The sequence below is a fragment of the Syzygium oleosum genome, unplaced genomic scaffold (genome assembly GCF_021117445.2).
Source record: "Syzygium oleosum isolate NSW1041296 unplaced genomic scaffold, Sole_v2.1 Sole_v2.03, whole genome shotgun sequence".
Classification (NCBI taxonomy): domain Eukaryota; kingdom Viridiplantae; phylum Streptophyta; class Magnoliopsida; order Myrtales; family Myrtaceae; genus Syzygium; species Syzygium oleosum.
The window spans coordinates 19789232-19806223 of NW_026607487.1; the positions used below are offsets into that span (position 1 = coordinate 19789232).

A 16992-nucleotide genomic window follows, 5' to 3' on the forward strand; every position below is an offset into this window, starting at 1 on the left:
CTTTCACGTCCTCGCTCTTTCTTATTCGGCGGTCGTCGAATGGAAGTGTCGGCCACTGGGGGCGAGCGGGATTTAAAATAGGTCTAGGTTCCATTTGGGATTTAAAATCTACCAATTGAGATTAATTCTCGATTTTTGAAAATTTGAAACTTACTTTGTATATCTTATTAGAATTGACAAAAACTGAACAAGTAGTTCCAGAGTTTACTAAGGAACCGGCCGATTCTTTTTCAAATTTTTTATCTCTATTTTAGTCGAGCAAAATGAAAATTAAAGCAACAAAAGAAATTTCCCTTCAGATAGTCAGAGTTTCACTTATCCCAAACGGAACCATTTATAAGTGAATTAGTCTGTCAAACCTAACAAGAGTTGTACTGTGTTGTCATGTAGAGTAAATGAAAGGGGTTGATAACACTCGTAAAAGAGTAATGACTAGTTAATTTGGGATTTCCCAAGTGCATGGTATACTGGATTTCTGCCGCAATGAATGTATATGTTGCGGTGGATTTTAATGGGTACATATCTTCCACGGAGACTAGAGCAAATTTAAAACTAATTCTAGCAATGTAAGAACATATTAAATAACATTAGTAACGAAATGATGTTTCGAATTTTGAAAGTTCGATGCTAATGGTGAAAAGATCCATGGACACTACTAATTTTAGGATTATCTCGGTTCGGTCCGGCTCTCCGGTTCGTGATCCAATTCTTCGGTTCTATGATTCTCGGTCCGGTTTGGCTCCTACCTGAGAATCGAGAACCGGACAGCATAGTACCGGTTTCAAACCGGACCAATTTTTAAGGTGGGTCGGTCGGATCCAGTTCTCAAATTTACGCGGCACCCATGCTCGCTCCTATTGGCCACCTCCGGCGGATCTCCAATCATTGGGTTGCGGTGGCTTGGTGCTGCAGGACCCGGTCGAAGGTTCAAGACTTGTTGACTATCAAATATCTCCACACAAAAAAAAAAAGAAAAAGAAAACATTTCTTCTTGAGCACGGTCCTCTCTCTCTCTCTCTATACATACACAACAGAAATGCTCACGATCGCTCGTGCTTGTTGCTCGCGAGCTCGATTCAGCGGATACCCTCCTGCGAGGTCCCATATTTCTCGCTAAGGTACGCGCTGCGCAGTGCTGTTCTGTTCATTTCTGTTGCTTTGTGATCGTGCAACAGTTAGTTTCCATCGATCCTTCGTGCCAGAGGTCACGCGTTTCCCTTCGCTGATTCCATACTTTGCATTTCGCATGCCTGTGAATGGTTTTTTCGAGTCCTAACGTCCAGAAGACTTGAGGTTCATGAACATAGGCGATTGGATCTTAGGTGTCATGTGTACTCATCGTCGTACTTTTCGGTTTCAGTGATTCCTAGGAACTGGCGTGTTTGTGTTCGAGAGGGGGTTTTAGAGATATCATTGTCTGAGACTGTGTAATCTCCGATTGATTGTGGTTACGATCTCTGTATGTTGTTTTCAGTTAGTAAAATTATGGCGGCACTAGACTAGATATATTATAGCAGTTGATGGGTGTCTGTGTCTGTTCATTCATCTCGAAATATGACTTCATGTTTTGCAAATTACTTTAGCCGTCTCGTGCTCATCTGACTTTTCGTAATTTGTGGTTCGAGTGAATGTAATCCCTTTGCTCTCCGTGGTTTTGGCTGTTCAACTCGATTTAGGACTGTACAGTTTCAGAAAAAAAATAAAAAATTTCTCTTACATCATTGTCAATGTTCAAGCTAGGTTTCTAACGGGTAGAGACTTGGTACCTCTGTGTCAGACACCAGGCTGAGTTGAGGTGGTGAGCTTCTGGAAGATTTTGAGACAGTGATGACCATGGAGTCCAACTTCACTGGATTTACTTATGCTGCGGATGATGTTGAGACCAATTACCCCACTTACCTAGCCAATTCAGATCATTCCCCGAATCTCTCGGATGGATTCAACGTAAATGAACTTTACGTTGATTTCAACTCCGCAGAAATTACCTCTCTCCTTCGCCAAACGGAACCGGCTTATCTTGACCCATCTGTTGCAGTTAACCTTGATGGAGACCTTGATTTTCCGTCCACAGATGTGAGTTCCAAGGATGGCTCGCTGCACCATTCTACCATCTCCGACGAAAGCCCAAATCAAGGGGGGGAACCTTTCTCCCCCTCTGATTACAGCAACTCGCCCGATCCTGTTCTCCGGTACATACATCAGATGCTCATGGAGGAGAATGTGGAGGAGCAACCCTGGATAATTTCCGATGATTTGGCTCTACAAGATACAGAGAAATCCTTGTATGACGTGCTCGGTGAGAAGTACACTTTTTCTCCTGAACAGGCTGGACAATTCGACATCAATCAGTTCATTGACAGCCCAAGCCGCAACTCTCACGGAAATAGCAGCAATCAAGGTGGTGATGGCACTACCGACACCAGAACCAACCGTAGCCAGTCCTCTGGTCCTAATTCACCAGATAATCCTGAAGGAAAAGACCACAGTTCCCTTCATGGCCCAAATCCTGGTGATGGGGTTTTGCCGTTGAATATGAATACCAATTCCCAGCTGTATACCAATCCAATGAACAGCTTGCCGCATCAAGATGAGTTCGGTGATTCCTTTCCAAATGATCTCCTGGTTAGCAATACGTTCAGCAACAGTGATTCTATCCGGCAGTTTAATAAAGGTTTGGAGGAGGCCAGGAAATTCCTTCCCAGTAGCTTCCAATTGACGATCAATCAGGAGGATTATAAGTTGGCTCCAAATGCCAGAGATCCTGAAGAGAATGGCACTGATGATGAGAAGAGTTTGAAGAGTCGCTCAGAGAGTGGGCCAAAGGGGAGAAAGAATCATGAGAGAGATGATGAGAGTTTTGAGGAAGGGCGAGCCAACAAGCAATCGGCATCATATACGGAAGACTGTGAGCTTTCAGAAATGCTTGATAAGGTGTTGCTCGGCTGCAGTTATCAAATGGCGGGGTGCACACCCAAGAACATGAGCCAATCCAAGGGCCCACCTGATCCAAATGGTAGCAGGGGTCGCCGTAAGAAGAAGGGAAATAAGAGCACAGCAGACTTAAGGAGTCTTCTGATTCTCTGTGCACAAGCTGTCTCCACTAATGACTTCAGGACCGCTTATGAACTGCTAAAGCAAATTAGACAAGATTCTTCTGCCTCTGGTGATGGCTCTCAAAGATTGGCGCATTACTTTGCCAATGGGCTGGAAGCACGCCTTGCAGGCAGTGCCGGTGATAGGCAAACCTTTTTCTATTCTGCCGAAATGCAGAAGAGGACAGTGGCTGATAAGTTGAAGGCGTACCAACTTCATCTTACGGCTTGTCCATTTAAGAAATTCCCCATCCTCTTCGCAAACTTCAGGCTTAAAAAGGTCGCAGCTACAGCAAAGGTGCTTCATATTATAGACTTTGGAATCGGTTTTGGTTTTCAATGGCCAATCCTTATCCAGGAGCTCTCAAAGAGAGATGGTGGACCTCCTGAGCTGCGAATAACTGGAATTGAGATTCCACAATCTGGATTTCGTCCTGCCGAGAGAATCGAGGACACAGGTCGTCGTCTGGCTAAGTATTGCGAGCGCTTTAAGGTTCCCTTCGAATTCCATGCGGTACCATCAAGGAACTGGGAACGTATCAGAGTTGAGGATCTTAAGATCCGAAGTGGCGAGATGGTTGCGGTGAATTGTCTCGCTCGATTTAAGAATCTTTATGATGAGACGGTCGAGGTGGATTGTCCACGAGATGCTGTCTTAAGGCTAATCAGGAGTATAAAACCGGATGTCTTTGTTCATTGCATAAGTAACGGATCCTACAACGCGCCCTTTTTCTTGACTAGATTCCGTGAGGCTCTTTTTCATCTGTCTGCAATGTATGATATGTTTGATGCTACCATAGCCAGTGAGAATGACCAGAGGTTGGTTTTGGAGAGAGAGTTCTATGGACGGGAAATTATGAACGTCGTGGCATGTGAAGGCTTAGAGAGGGTTGAGAGGCCTGAGACATATAAGCAGTGGCAAGTTCGCCTTGCTAGGGCTGGTTTCACACAGCTTCCTCTGGATCAGGAGCTCATGGAGATGGGTAGAACTAAGTTGAGCACATACTACCACAAGGATTTCGTGCTTGCTGAAGAAAGCAACTGGATGCTGCTTGGTTGGAGGGGCCGGATAATTTCTGCTTGCACTTGTTGGGTGCCCATATAGATTTCTCCCAAATCATGTTTTCTAACATGACAACTGGCAATTAGTGAGATTCTTGCTGAACTACCAGGCCAGGGGCACATGTGAGAGAGGGGCTGAGGTAATACTGATCTTCAGTTCTCATTCATATGTGCTTGCGTTGTGTGTGCATTTCCCTGCTGTTTAGCTTCTGTTTGGATAATCATATAATTCTTTTCTTGCAGATCACTTGAAGGAGCAAACACACTAACGTGAAATGTGTAGAGGGTTGATTATGATGGCTGCAACAAAAGACGAATATCACAGAAGATGAATCTTAAGCAATTTCTATTTTGGGTGGAACTATGAAAGGTAAAACTGTGTTATTAGAAGGATCTCAATCGAGGGATTGGGAGCATTTGTGCGAGACTTTATTACTGGTAGTAGTGGTCAAAAGGGTTTGGTTATCTATGTAGTGCAGTGCCAACTTTTTAAGTTTCTCTTGTTTGTAGAAGTTTGTAAGATTTGGGCAGGATGAGTGACTTGTATCTGCTGTTCCATTACAATATCTGGGATTTGCTTATGATTTCAGTGGAAGAATTATGATGGCAATAACATCGCCAGATATGTGGAATTAGACTCTTAGCCTTACCATTGGATGGGATTGATATTAATTGACACATTACTGTTTTCGCTAGTTTTATTTTTCTACAATCTATGTGCTTGTTTTCAGTTTTTAGTCCTCTAAACTTTTTATTTGACATGATTGCATCTATTTTCAAAGTATAACGTTATTTCAGTTCTCTGCCTTCCACTAGTTTTGCAAGATCTTTTTTGTGGGAACTCTTGGAATCATACTACATAATCATCTGTGTTTGCTTTACTTTTCGACCGATTCTTGTAATTGTCGTGAATATTTTGTTGGTTCGACGTTGCTTTGCATTTGCCTTGATCAGAAGCAAACGCTTTCTATTGCTGCACCTCAGTCGGGCTATCCACTTATTGCATGTCCTCATTTAATCTGAAGCGTGAGAAGGCTCTTCCTCTGTAATAACCCTTACATCAACTTAGCACCGATCATATCTCGCCACATTCCAGATGGAGCTACGACCTTTTGCTATTCGGTCCTAATATCTAGTTGACTATAGGAAATGCAGCCAAAATCGCTTAAAATCTGCCTAGTCAAGCTTCAATGAGAATTGGCTGCGATCCATGGTTTCTTTTGCTGCATGAAGCTGCGACCTGCAATGGAATAGTCATTGAAGTATTTGTGTATTGCAAGCACTCCGTTCTTCCTATGCAGTACTGTTTCTCATTGACTATGTACGAAGTTTACTGTCCCCATGGATGCAAAAGGTTCTAAATGCCAATTGTAAGGAGGGCCAAAACGGTTTGAGATTGAAATATCGGAAAGCAACGATACACAAAATCCGATACCAAGCCAGAGCAGCTTGTATCTAAAGAGGAGAACATTTCCTGCTGGGAGAAAAATCTTGAAAATGAAGCACTGATCTGAAGACGAAGTGTTAGCAGGAAAAGTTTATATAGGGACACGGTCGATGGTAGGCAAACTATGAGCCCCGGGGCAAATTGACCAGCGGGGGTTGGGTGGGATTTGGAACTTAGGACCAGCATCTCGGTCTCAGACAATGCATTGCCTATCCAAATAAGATGATTATGTAAAATAAAGTCAATAAAATGACCAAATCCAAATGATTTCCGCTCCTCGTTGAGTTGCGAGAAATGCATAGCCTTGTCTTTGGATCCAATTTTATGTGAAGTTCAGTTCCCGCTGATTAATCCCCATTGTTAAGTTATCTTCACAACTGCAATTTTCTTCCTCTTTCAATGTGAACTGTTTTCTCTCCAGTCAAGTTTTGATAAAAATAGGCCATGATCAATATTTGACACTAACAAGATAGTCTTTCTCTGCATGAAGCTGGACCTACAAATGGAAAGTGGTCAACGAGGAATTTGTGAATTCCAAGCACTCCCCTCTTCCTTTCAGAGGTCTGGAAGTGTGTAATTGTTTGTCATTCACTTGATGTATGAAGTTTGCTGTCCCCATGAATGCAAAAGACTCTGAATCACAATTCTAACTAGAGCAAAAACAGTTCGATGAATTGAAACATCGCAAAGCAACAACACCTGTAAAAGCTGAAACCAAGTTCAGCCAGTTTGTATGTAACAATAACATCTTGAAAAAAAAAAAAAAACTCCAGCAAACTCTTGAAATGTAGTGCTTATCTGAAGATTTAAGAGTTACCACGAAAGTTGAAATTGTTTTGATGTGGTCAACAGCAAGTAAACTATAAGCCATGGGACAAATGGGCCGGTAGTTGGGTGGGGATGCAAGGACTGGGACGGTGGGACCGGTTTGGGAGTCTAGGACTAATATCTCTATTAGAAAGTTCAACTCAAAAAATTAAGCTGATAAGTGGAGGGAGACCACGTAAAGATAAATAGCATATTTATATAAAATATAGTTAAGTAGAATGATCAAGCCAGACTGATGTCCAGTAATCTTTGCGTTGCGATATTTACATAGATAGACTTATTTGCGATCTAATTTCATGTAAGGCAAAGTTTCCACTGATTGATCCATAAAATGTCAATTTATGTTTACAACCGCAATTTCCTTCCTCTTTCCCTCCGGTCATTAGATGTAATTAAAGTAATGTAAATAATGACAAATGTAAGCTAAGTGAGAATCCATTTCTGGGGGGCTGAACCTTTATCTTATTCTAGAAGACAGAACTCACAAGTTTCCAACATCAGGGACAAGCTTTTCAGTCTCTCTCTCCAATCCCATGGGCCATAGCGAGGATAAGTCTTGGTGCTTGTCAAACAAGTCTCTTGACTAATGAAAAGTCTTCTTTTACAGTTAACGTAGCAGCCATTCACTGTATCAAAAAAGATGATAAATTTATCCAAAAAATTTTAAATCCATTCCATTTTTGTTAAATCAATCTCAAACCTTTTAATTATACTAATTCAGTCCTAAACCTTTTTTACATTTTGCCAATTGAGTCAATTCGATCAATTTTGACTGGAAATCGTTGACGTGGACGTCGGTGTTGACATAGACAATTTTTAATAATATCTTAATATTTTTTTGAATTTTTTATTTACTTTTAAGGTTAATACCACGAAAAACCCTAAACTGATACATCTGTGATAATTTTACCCTGAACTAATTTTTTCACCATAAAAAACTTTAAATTGGTATATCTGTGATAAATTTACCCCGATTTATTTTTTTGATCACAAAAAACCCCACACTGGTAGACTTGTGACAATTTTACTCCGAACTAATTTTTTGACCACTAAAAACCCAAACTGGTACATTTGTGATAAATTTACCATCTGTTAGTGTCCGTTAAATTGAATTAATATCGTGAAAAATTACAAATTTGTAAACTTGTGACAAACAGAGGGGTAAAACCCCAAACTGGTACACTCGTCAACTACCTCGTGTCATCAAACTTGGCAATTTGACAGTAAAATTTAACGGAAACTAACAGAGAGTAAATTTGTTACAGGTGTATTAATTTGGAATTTCTGAACGGTCAAAAAATTATTCCGGGGTAAATTGTCACATGTGTATCAGTGTGAGATTTTTAGTAGTCAAAAAATAGTTCGGGGTAAAATTATCACAGGTGTACCAGTTTTGGGTTTTTTGTGATAAAAAAAATAGTTTCGGGTAAATTTATTACAGGTGTACCAATTTTGAGTTTTTTATGGTGTTAACCCTTACTTTTTTTTTCTTCTCTTCTCTTTTCGTTCTTTACTTTTTACTTTTTTTCTTTTTTTTTTCTTTTCCCCTCTGCCGACCATGGCCGGGCCTCGTCGATGGCCGACGACCTCCGTCAGACTTAGGCGAGGGCTGCCTTTGCCTAAGGCCGGTGAACTCCTATGCCCCGATAAAACTCTCGCTCAAAATAGATATTTAAAGTTGTTTGCAATGCGAAACTAGAGTGCAAAACTTTAAAAATTTGCTCCGACTAAATCGTAATTCCAAATCGATTTTTGTTAAACCCCACGATTCCATAACACCATAAACTATCATTTTGTTACAATTTCTCAACTTAATAACTCCAAAATTAGACCACCCGCTTGGGTGGCGCTGCTGGAGCGCGCACTCTTCCTCTCGCAAAAGGTTGAGTGTTCGAATCCCGAGTGCCGCAGGATGACTTAACCGGTGCACGTGTGTGGTGGCTAGCACGTGTCGCCCCTAAGGTTTACCTCCCGGCTGTAGGCCGTGCAGGGTTCCTGGGTTATAAAAAAAAAAAAAAAACTCCAAAATTGGACCTCACAATTTAGAATTCACATAACTTTGAATTTATGTCCTAACTCTGAAAATTACTCTCATTATATGAACAAAGGGCTTGAATTTTTACCAGGCTCTACGAAACGAAATACGGACAATTTGTCGATTCGTCGAGGTCTTCAAGGCATGTAGGCAAAAAAATCCTTTGTCTTTTCTTTTCCCTTTCTCCTTCTCTCTTTCTTTCTTTCTTTTCACTTCTTTTTCCTTCCTTTCTTCTCTTCTTTCTTTTCTACGTGCCCTTATTACTTTTAGGGTTAATATCATAAAAATCTCAAACTAGTTCATTTATGATAATTTTATCAAAAACTAATTTTTAGGTTACCAAAAATCTAAAATTGGTCACGCATGACATATTTACCCTCCGTTAGTTTCCGTTAAATTTTACCCTGAAATTGCTGAGCTATATGACACATGACAATAACTTAGTTGATGTGGCAAGTTCACGTGGAAATCCATATCTCTTTCTCTTTGTTTCTTCAATTAGACCTAATTTGAAAACAAATAGGGTTCATTCTCTGTCTCCTCAAAGCACAACAAACACTATATCTTTCAACAAACTTGTTGATAGAGCTGGAAGATGACATGCTTCTCTTCGAACCCCTTCTAATTGAAGCCATTGAACATCCTAATTTGGTTATTTGGATGAGTTAGCAAACATGCCAGGAAAAAAAATCGAAAAACGAGAAGATGATTAGAGATAAAAGTGTGCACAAACAAGTTCCGCTGCCTAATCATGAAGATGACGTTGAAGGAGTGTGCTCGATGAAGAGAAAGACGAAGAAGAATTAGAGTGCTATGAAGGAGTGAGAGAATGAACTCTATTTGTTTTCAAATTAAGGCTAATTGCAGGAACAAAGAAAGAGAGTTATGAATTTGTACATGAACTTATCACATCAATTGAGTTATTGCCATATGTCATCCAGTTCAACATATCACGATAAAATTTAATGGAAACTAACGGAGGGTAAATATGTTACGTGTGTATTAGTTTGGGGTTTTTGATGACCTAAAAATTAGTTTGTGATAAATTTGTCATATGAGTACTAGTCTTGGGTTTTTGGTGATCCAAAAATTAGTTTGGGATATATTTATTACATGTGTACCGGTTTTGAATATTTTGTGGTATTAACACTAAATTTTATTACTATTTTTCCTTTTTCTCTTTTATTTTTATTTTAAGCCCACCGTTTTTTTACCCAGTCAAACCAAATATTACTCCACCAGTACCAAATCTCGGAGCCGACTTGTTCCACTCTGTCTCGCTGCTGCAGACACCATCTCTAAATAAAATCAAGAACCTGGAAATACCTCTTCACCATCATCTGTGCTCATAACTCGAGAGCTTCGCTCAGGTACGCATGTCACTAGCAGAATTGCAATTGTTTATCTCCATTCTTGGGTTATAATGGCAGCTTAATTCTGATTACTGATTAGTATTGATCTTTCATTTCCATTGCCATACCTGTAACTGGATTACATGCACATGATATAACAAGTACTCTGTCGATACTTTTTGGTTTTACTGATACCTATGTTGTTTGCTGCATACAGTCTAATATGCTTCACTCTGTTTCCATAGTTACTTGACTTGGAACTTATATAGGAATGGGACGTCTAGAAAAACTAAATATATGCTGATTAAGTTATCTTTGATCATGGTTGAAGTTCAAGCAAGGTTTCTAATTTCTAACAAGTAGATACTTGTTAACTCTGTATCAGTGATCAGGTTTGGGTGGCGAGCTTCTGTACGATTTTGAGATAGTGAATGACTATGGAGTCCAAATTCACTGAACTCACTTATTCTGTTGACGATGTCCAGGCTGACAGCCTCACTGACTCAGCCAACCCAGATCATTTCCCGTATCTCTCAGATGGGTTCAACGCAAATGAACTTTATGTTGATTTCCACTCCTCAGAGATTGACTCTCTCTTGCATGAGCAGGAACCCACAAATCATGTACCAATTGTTCCCATCATCCTTGATGGAGAACTGAATCGGCCATCCACGGAGGTGAGCCCCGATGGAGGCTTGCCCTTAGAGATTAACTCTCTCCTGCATGAGCAGGAACCCACAAATCATGTACCAATTGTTCCCATCATCCTTGATGGAGAACTGAATTGGCCATCCACAGAGGGGAGCACCGATGGAGGCTTGCTAAACAACTCCACAAGCTTCAGTGACGTACCAAATCTGGGGGGAGAATCTCTCTCCCTCTCAGATTACAGCGACTCACCAGATCCTGTTCTCAAATACATAAGTCAGATACTTATGGAAGAGGACATGGAGGAGCGGCCCTGGATAATACCTGATATGCTAGCTCTGCGACAGACCGAGAAATCTTTGTATGACACACTTGGCAAGGAATATCCCAATTCACCGGAGCAAAACATAGAATTCAATGCCAATCAATTCATCAACGGCACAAGCAACAACTCTCGTGGAAGTAGCCGTGAGCAGGGTAGTAATGGCACTAGCCATTCTTTTGATCCGGATTTACCAGATGATCCCGAAGAAACTCAATATTATGCTTCCCTTCGGGCCCCTAATCCTCGTGAAGTTGTTGCACAGTGGACCGTGGATCCCATTTCTCATTTCTACATGAATACTTCCAGCGGCTTGCCTGATTACTGGGATGAATTTGGTGACACCTTCCCAAGTGAGCTTCTACTTAGGAGGACATTGAGCAACAGTCAATGGCAGTTTAACAGAGGGTCTGAGGAGGCAAGAAAGTTCCTTTCTGCGAGCGTCCCTTTGACAGTGGATCAGGAGAACTATAATTTGGCTCATAAGATTGGAAACACTGAAGCTAATTGCATCGATGAGGAGGAGAATATGAGGAATCACCTAAAGAATGAATCGAGGGGGAGAAAGAATCACTATAGGGACGATGTGACTTTTGAAGAAGGGCGGGCCAACAAGCAATCTGCATTATATAAGGAAGATTGTGAGCTCTCGGAAATGTTTGATAAGGTGTTGCTCACTGACAATACGGGGGGGCTTCTATCATTAGAGTGCACATCTGAGAAGACAAGCCAAAGCAAAGACCTGCCTGGTCCTAATTGTAGAAGGGGCAGTCGTCAGAAGAAGAGCACAGCGGACTTAAGGAGTCTTTTGGTTCTCTGCGCACAAGCTGTTTCAGCTAGTGACTTCAAAACAGCTCATGAACTACTAAAGCAAATTAGACACGATTCTTCCCCATCTGGGGATGGATCTCAAAGATTAGCTCATTACTTTGCCAAAGGGCTGGAAGCACGCCTAGCAGTCAGTATTGACCGAAATCAGGCTCAAGGTTGTTACTGTCGTTTTGAGCTCTTTAGAACGATAGCCGATGAGCTGAAAGCATGCCAACTCCATCTTTCAGCCTGTCCATTTATGAAATTCCAAATCATCTTTGCAAAATTCATGATTCTGAAATTTGCAGCTGCAGCAAAGGTGCTTCATATAATAGACTTTGGTATTAATTTTGGTTTTCAATGGCCACTACTTATCCAGGAGCTCTCGAAGAGAACTGAAGGAGCTCCTAAGCTGCGAATCACAGGAATAGATCTTCCACAATCTGGATTTCGACCAGCCGAAAAAATTGAGGAGACAGGTCGTCGTTTGGCCAACTATTGTGAGCGCTTTAATGTTCCCTTTGAGTTCCATGCAGTAGCATCAGGGAGCTGGGAATGTATCAGGATTGAGGATCTCAAGATTCGAAGTGGCGAGATGGTTGCTGTGAATTGTCTTTCTCGGCTTAAATATCTTTATGATGAGACAGTTGAGGAGAACTGCCAGCGCGATGCTGTCTTAAGGCTGATCAGGAGTATGAAACCGAATGTCTTTGTTCATGGTATAAATAACGGGTCCTATAACATGCCCTTTTTCTTAACTAGATTCCGCGAGGCTCTTTTTCACATCTCCGCAGTGTATGATATGTTTGATGCTACTGTGGCTGGTGACAATGAACAGAGGTTGGTTTTGGAGAGAGAGTTATATGGACGAGAGATTATGAATGTTGTGGCATGTGAAGGTTTACATAGGGTTGAGAGGCCCGAAACATATAGGCAGTGGCAAGTTCGTCTCACTAGGGCAGGTTTCAAGCAGCTTCCTCTTGATCAGGAGCTCATGAAGAAGGCTAGGGCAAAGTTGAGGAAATGTTACCACAAAGATTTTGGGCTTGACGAAGAAAGCAACTGGATGCTGCTTGGTTGGAAGGGCCGAATAATATCTGGTTCCACATGTTGGGAATCCACATAGGTAAGTGTGTTTTCTAACATGACATCCAACAATTAGTGAGATTCTTCCTGAACTGCCATTGCCAGGCAAGGAATATCTGTGAGAGAAGCTGAGATACTGGTCCTTTCTCCTTTGATCTACTTGCAATATGGGTGCATTTATTGGCTGGTTAGCTTCTTTTGAGCTAAATCATGTGACTCTTTCCTTGCAGATCATATGAAGCAGCAAATACACTTTTATGAAATGTGTTGAGCAGGAGCAGGATCTCAATTAAATAAAGGGGACGCATTGTGTGGAAGACAAGTATACTGATGGTCAATAGGGTTTGGTTTTCTGTGAAGTGCAGTGCCAAGTTAAGAATGTTAGTATCTTGCTGAGGCAGGGGACCTCTGCTTCTTACTTGAAAGATAATGGATGCAAACCAGAATTGTGTTATATCTATGGTTGCGGCTCAGTATCCAGGACTTGCTTATGGTTTTGGCGAGATAGCTGGCAATTCTTGCTTTACTACTCTAAATGTGTGGAATTCTCTTAGCTTTTCTGTAGCGGTTATGCTGGTTTTATTATTCTATAGTCCATGCTTGTTTGTTCTTACTTTAGTCATTTTGATTTCTAGTTTGATGTAATTGGAACTATTTTGTAGTTTAGTGTAATTTTAGTTCTTCATCTTTACTTTATCGAACTGAGCTCTTATTATTTTCATAAGATTCTTCTTTAAATTCCGGAATCATCATACTTTATCTTCTGTAAGTACCTTAAGAGCAGCTGCAAATGGTCCAGAAAAATCTTCAAAGATGAAGCTTTTAACTATTGTTAGCTCCTATCATCTAATAATCTATGGGATACATATGACTTGATTTGCTTAAATATGCATAGTCAAGTTTCAGTGAAAGTAAAGCACTGATTGATGGTTGAACAAACCTGGACCTGCAACTGGAATGTGGTCACTGAGGATTGTTCCTGTATCATTTCAACAATCAATGTGCAAGTTTACATGCAACCTTCATATTGAATGAAGTTTGCTCTCTCAACTGCAATGAATTATGTTGCTTGTTTTGATATGGATGCAAAAGAGATTCTGAAAATGCCAATTCTAATGAGGGCCAACGGGATTTGCAATTAAATTGTGACAAGTGACGGCACTCTTAAAATCTGAAACCAAGTTACGGGCAGTTTGTGTGCAATTCTTAGATAGAAGCTCCAGCCAAAAAGAACATCTCGAAAGAGGTTCTCATCTGAAGATAAAGTGTTAGCATTAAAGTTATAGTTGATGTGATGAGGTCATCCTTGTGTAAACGGTAGATGACGAAGGATAATCACGCGTAAATGGCGTACATTTTTTGTCAAATTAAAAGATATGAGACGAGAATTGCCACGATTTAAGCCGAAACACAGCAAGAATCTGATGAGAAAGATTAAAACTAACTTGCAAGCTGAAGGATGATCAGCCTTTTAATGAGCTGACCATGTTGATACGGGGTATCTACCGATTGTCCCGTGTCATCGAATTCACTGGCTACTCGATTATTCTTCAGCCGATTTTGACCTTTGGTGGAAGGATTATCAAAAAACTGTGTTTTCAGATCCTCTGGACCCGATTCTTTCAAAAATAAGATATGCTGTTCCTCCTATAGCATCAAAAGCAATTGAGGCTGTGAATACGCCTCCAACCAAGTCAATAGAACCCTCCAAAGGTAATTTGATTCTGATTTTTAATATATGTTTTGCTTGATTTTCAGCCTCCCATTTAACATCATACTCTCGCAGTGAACAAGAAAAGAAAGACTTCAGACTCTATTGTTCCAAAGAAAGCACCATCAAAACGCGACTTTAGAAAAGTAACTATTCGTTCCTCAGAATCTCCAGAGAATCCTCCAACATTTGATCAATCTTCAGAGCTCACGCTTCGAGCTATGATGAAACCGCGCCTACCAAAAGGTACTTCTCTTGCTCTATTTATGGAGACTAGCAATGTGCATGTTAGCACTAACCTGTATATCTTTTGATTAATCCACATATTCCCAAGACTGATCCATCCAGTTTTGCTTCCCCTGTTCCTTCTCCTAGCAAGGCTCTTATCATATCAGCCCCAAATCTTTCACCAGTAATTCCTACTTCTTTGATAGAAGTTACTGCTGAGTTGATTCAAGATCAACCTCCTATTTCAAATTCCCAAGAGGGTATACCAACGCAGATACTTCTACCAATGTCATAGAACCCGAAGAAAATCTTCCTCTAGCTCTTCTGGTAAATGTCATTGCCCCGTATTTGACTCGAAATTTCTATTCGCTTATCGATATACATATGTTACGCTACAACTTCGACATACCGCTTCGCACCTCAAGAGATTCCAACGCCCGAAGAAACGACGATTCAGAACCTTTGAATGTGCAAGTGCCACCAACTTCTCGGGATTATCTCGCTTTACCTCCCTCAACATCCTCTCTGTGCCCAATCCATGCTCGGATAGAAATTTTCTCTTTAGCGAACGGGAGGAGTTGGAAAGAATATTGGCAGGTACTCATCCCAGTTCTTCAATGACTGCTGACTCCTCAGGGCCTTCAACTTTGTCAATGCTTGCCGAAGTTCCTAGAGAAGTGGCTAAAGCTAAATAGGAACAGCTCTTAAACCTATTAGAGCCTGGTTATGGGAAATTGATCATCGACTCTAACAAAGAACGCCAAGCGAGGAATCTTTTCCAGGAAATATGCTCTGGCCATCCATCCTTTATCTTGTCGGATTCTTTTCAAGACAAGATTGATCTCTTCATTGTTGACTTTGTAGATCGTGACTACAATCGAGTCAATCTTGATCATCTCCCCCATCTTCTCTTTGGAGAAAGCCGAGGACTGGCAATCCAGGATGAGTTAGCCCACAAGCGTGAAGATGCTCGTCTCTTCTATAATCATTTTACGGTTGAGGCAAGCAAACTTAAAAGCTTGGAGGCCGAAAACGGTAACTTGAAGCGGAGTGAGGATGGTGGATGCTCAAATTATAGATCAGAAATTCACAGTCTCAAACTTTTCTCCCACACTTAGACGCAAGATGCGAAATGTAGGGAATTGGAGAGAGAGTTTGATAATACTATTGGGTTAGTTAGGGTTCATGAGAAGAAAAGGGCAGAGATTATGGATGAAAACTACAGGCTAGAGATTAGATTAAGAGACTTTGTAACTGAAGCCAAGACCCTATTGGCTAATTGGAGATAAAATGTCGAAACCATTTGTTGGATTCCATTTTTGGTCTTCCTTGCATTTGCTTAATTGTAAAATATCCTGACAGAGCAAATTCCCGATGCTGTATATTCAAATGTAGGATATCCCGATAAAGCAAATTCCCGACGATGTATATTTTAGCAATCGGTAACTCAAACGTTCTACCCAAATGTCGCTCTTTATCTCTCGTGCGGTTCTTTTGGATATCCGAATCAACTCAAAGATAACTGTTCCACTCGCAACTGCGAATCGAAAGATCAAACGCTTACCTTTCCTATCATTCATTCTCTCTAAACTTATTGGTTACCAACTTAATAACTCGCTTATCCACACGCATGAATCAAATTCCATCTCCATCCCATCTCTCCGAGAAAATTCGACACATCATCCTCCACGATCCGCTCCATTTATAATCTGTTTAAGCTTGCCACAGATTCCCCGCAAACTCACAATCCTCGTTCATGATGTCTTCACATGGTTCTTCATCTCGGCTGCTTCTTTGGTCTCAATCATAGAATGGTCGTAATACTTATGAAGGTAAACTTTCTACCTGACCTTTGACTACCATTCTTCATTCCCTTTAACATGACAACTTGCTTCATTCTCTATAGGTGATCGATCCTTATGGAGGCAACTACATGAACTGCTGTCCCAAGAACACCATGCTTTATTATTGAACAACAATCATAAGGTAGAAGTTACCAACCTGACAGACTTCTTCAGATCCAAAGTATTTCGTCTCCAGATTCTACCTTCTCGGATATGGTCTCGGGAGCTATGTTCTTTATTCCCGATAACTTTGATGCATTCAAACATAATGTGAGGAGATTTGGAATTTGGAACCTGTTGTTGTGGAAGCTGATGCTCTTCAACTTCATATTGAAAAGGAGTTTTCCCGATTGCAAGATTCTAAGGCTGAATATGCTCAAACCCAAGAGTCTTGTATTCAAGCTTAAGATGACGTTGAGATGGCACGTCGACTCCTTACTTTCTTTTTGAATCATCGTTGTGTAGAACAGAGAGTGATCAGAGATGAAATCTCTCAAGTTAGATCCATGGTTGCGTTTCTTCAAACG

General features: G+C 40.8%; 2 protein-coding genes across 3 annotated transcripts; both read left to right on the top strand.

Annotated features, from left to right (window-relative positions):
• The first annotated feature begins 879 nt into the window (after nt 1-879).
• LOC115683821 (scarecrow-like protein 34) lies at nt 880-4866 on the top strand. 2 transcript variants are annotated; one of them, XM_030608443.2, is made up of 3 exons: nt 880-1118; nt 1741-4294; nt 4398-4866. In XM_030608443.2, exon 2 carries the CDS (start codon nt 1828-1830, stop codon nt 4195-4197), a length of 2370 nt encoding a protein of 789 aa, XP_030464303.1. In that variant the 5' UTR covers nt 880-1118; nt 1741-1827; the 3' UTR covers nt 4198-4294; nt 4398-4866. The 2 variants fall into 2 exon arrangements, with proteins under 2 accessions (XP_030464303.1, XP_030464302.1); XM_030608442.2 differs by having other exon boundaries at nt 882-1118; nt 1778-4294.
• Nucleotides 4867-9750: 4884 nt separating this feature from the next.
• Nucleotides 9751-13378, top strand: LOC115683764 (scarecrow-like protein 34). Its single transcript, XM_056309277.1, has 3 exons — nt 9751-9834; nt 10202-12722; nt 12913-13378. The coding sequence occupies exon 2, from the start codon at nt 10248-10250 to the stop codon at nt 12720-12722; it is 2475 nt and encodes an 824-aa protein (XP_056165252.1). The 5' UTR covers nt 9751-9834; nt 10202-10247; the 3' UTR covers nt 12913-13378.
• Nucleotides 13379-16992: the final 3614 nt, after the last annotated feature.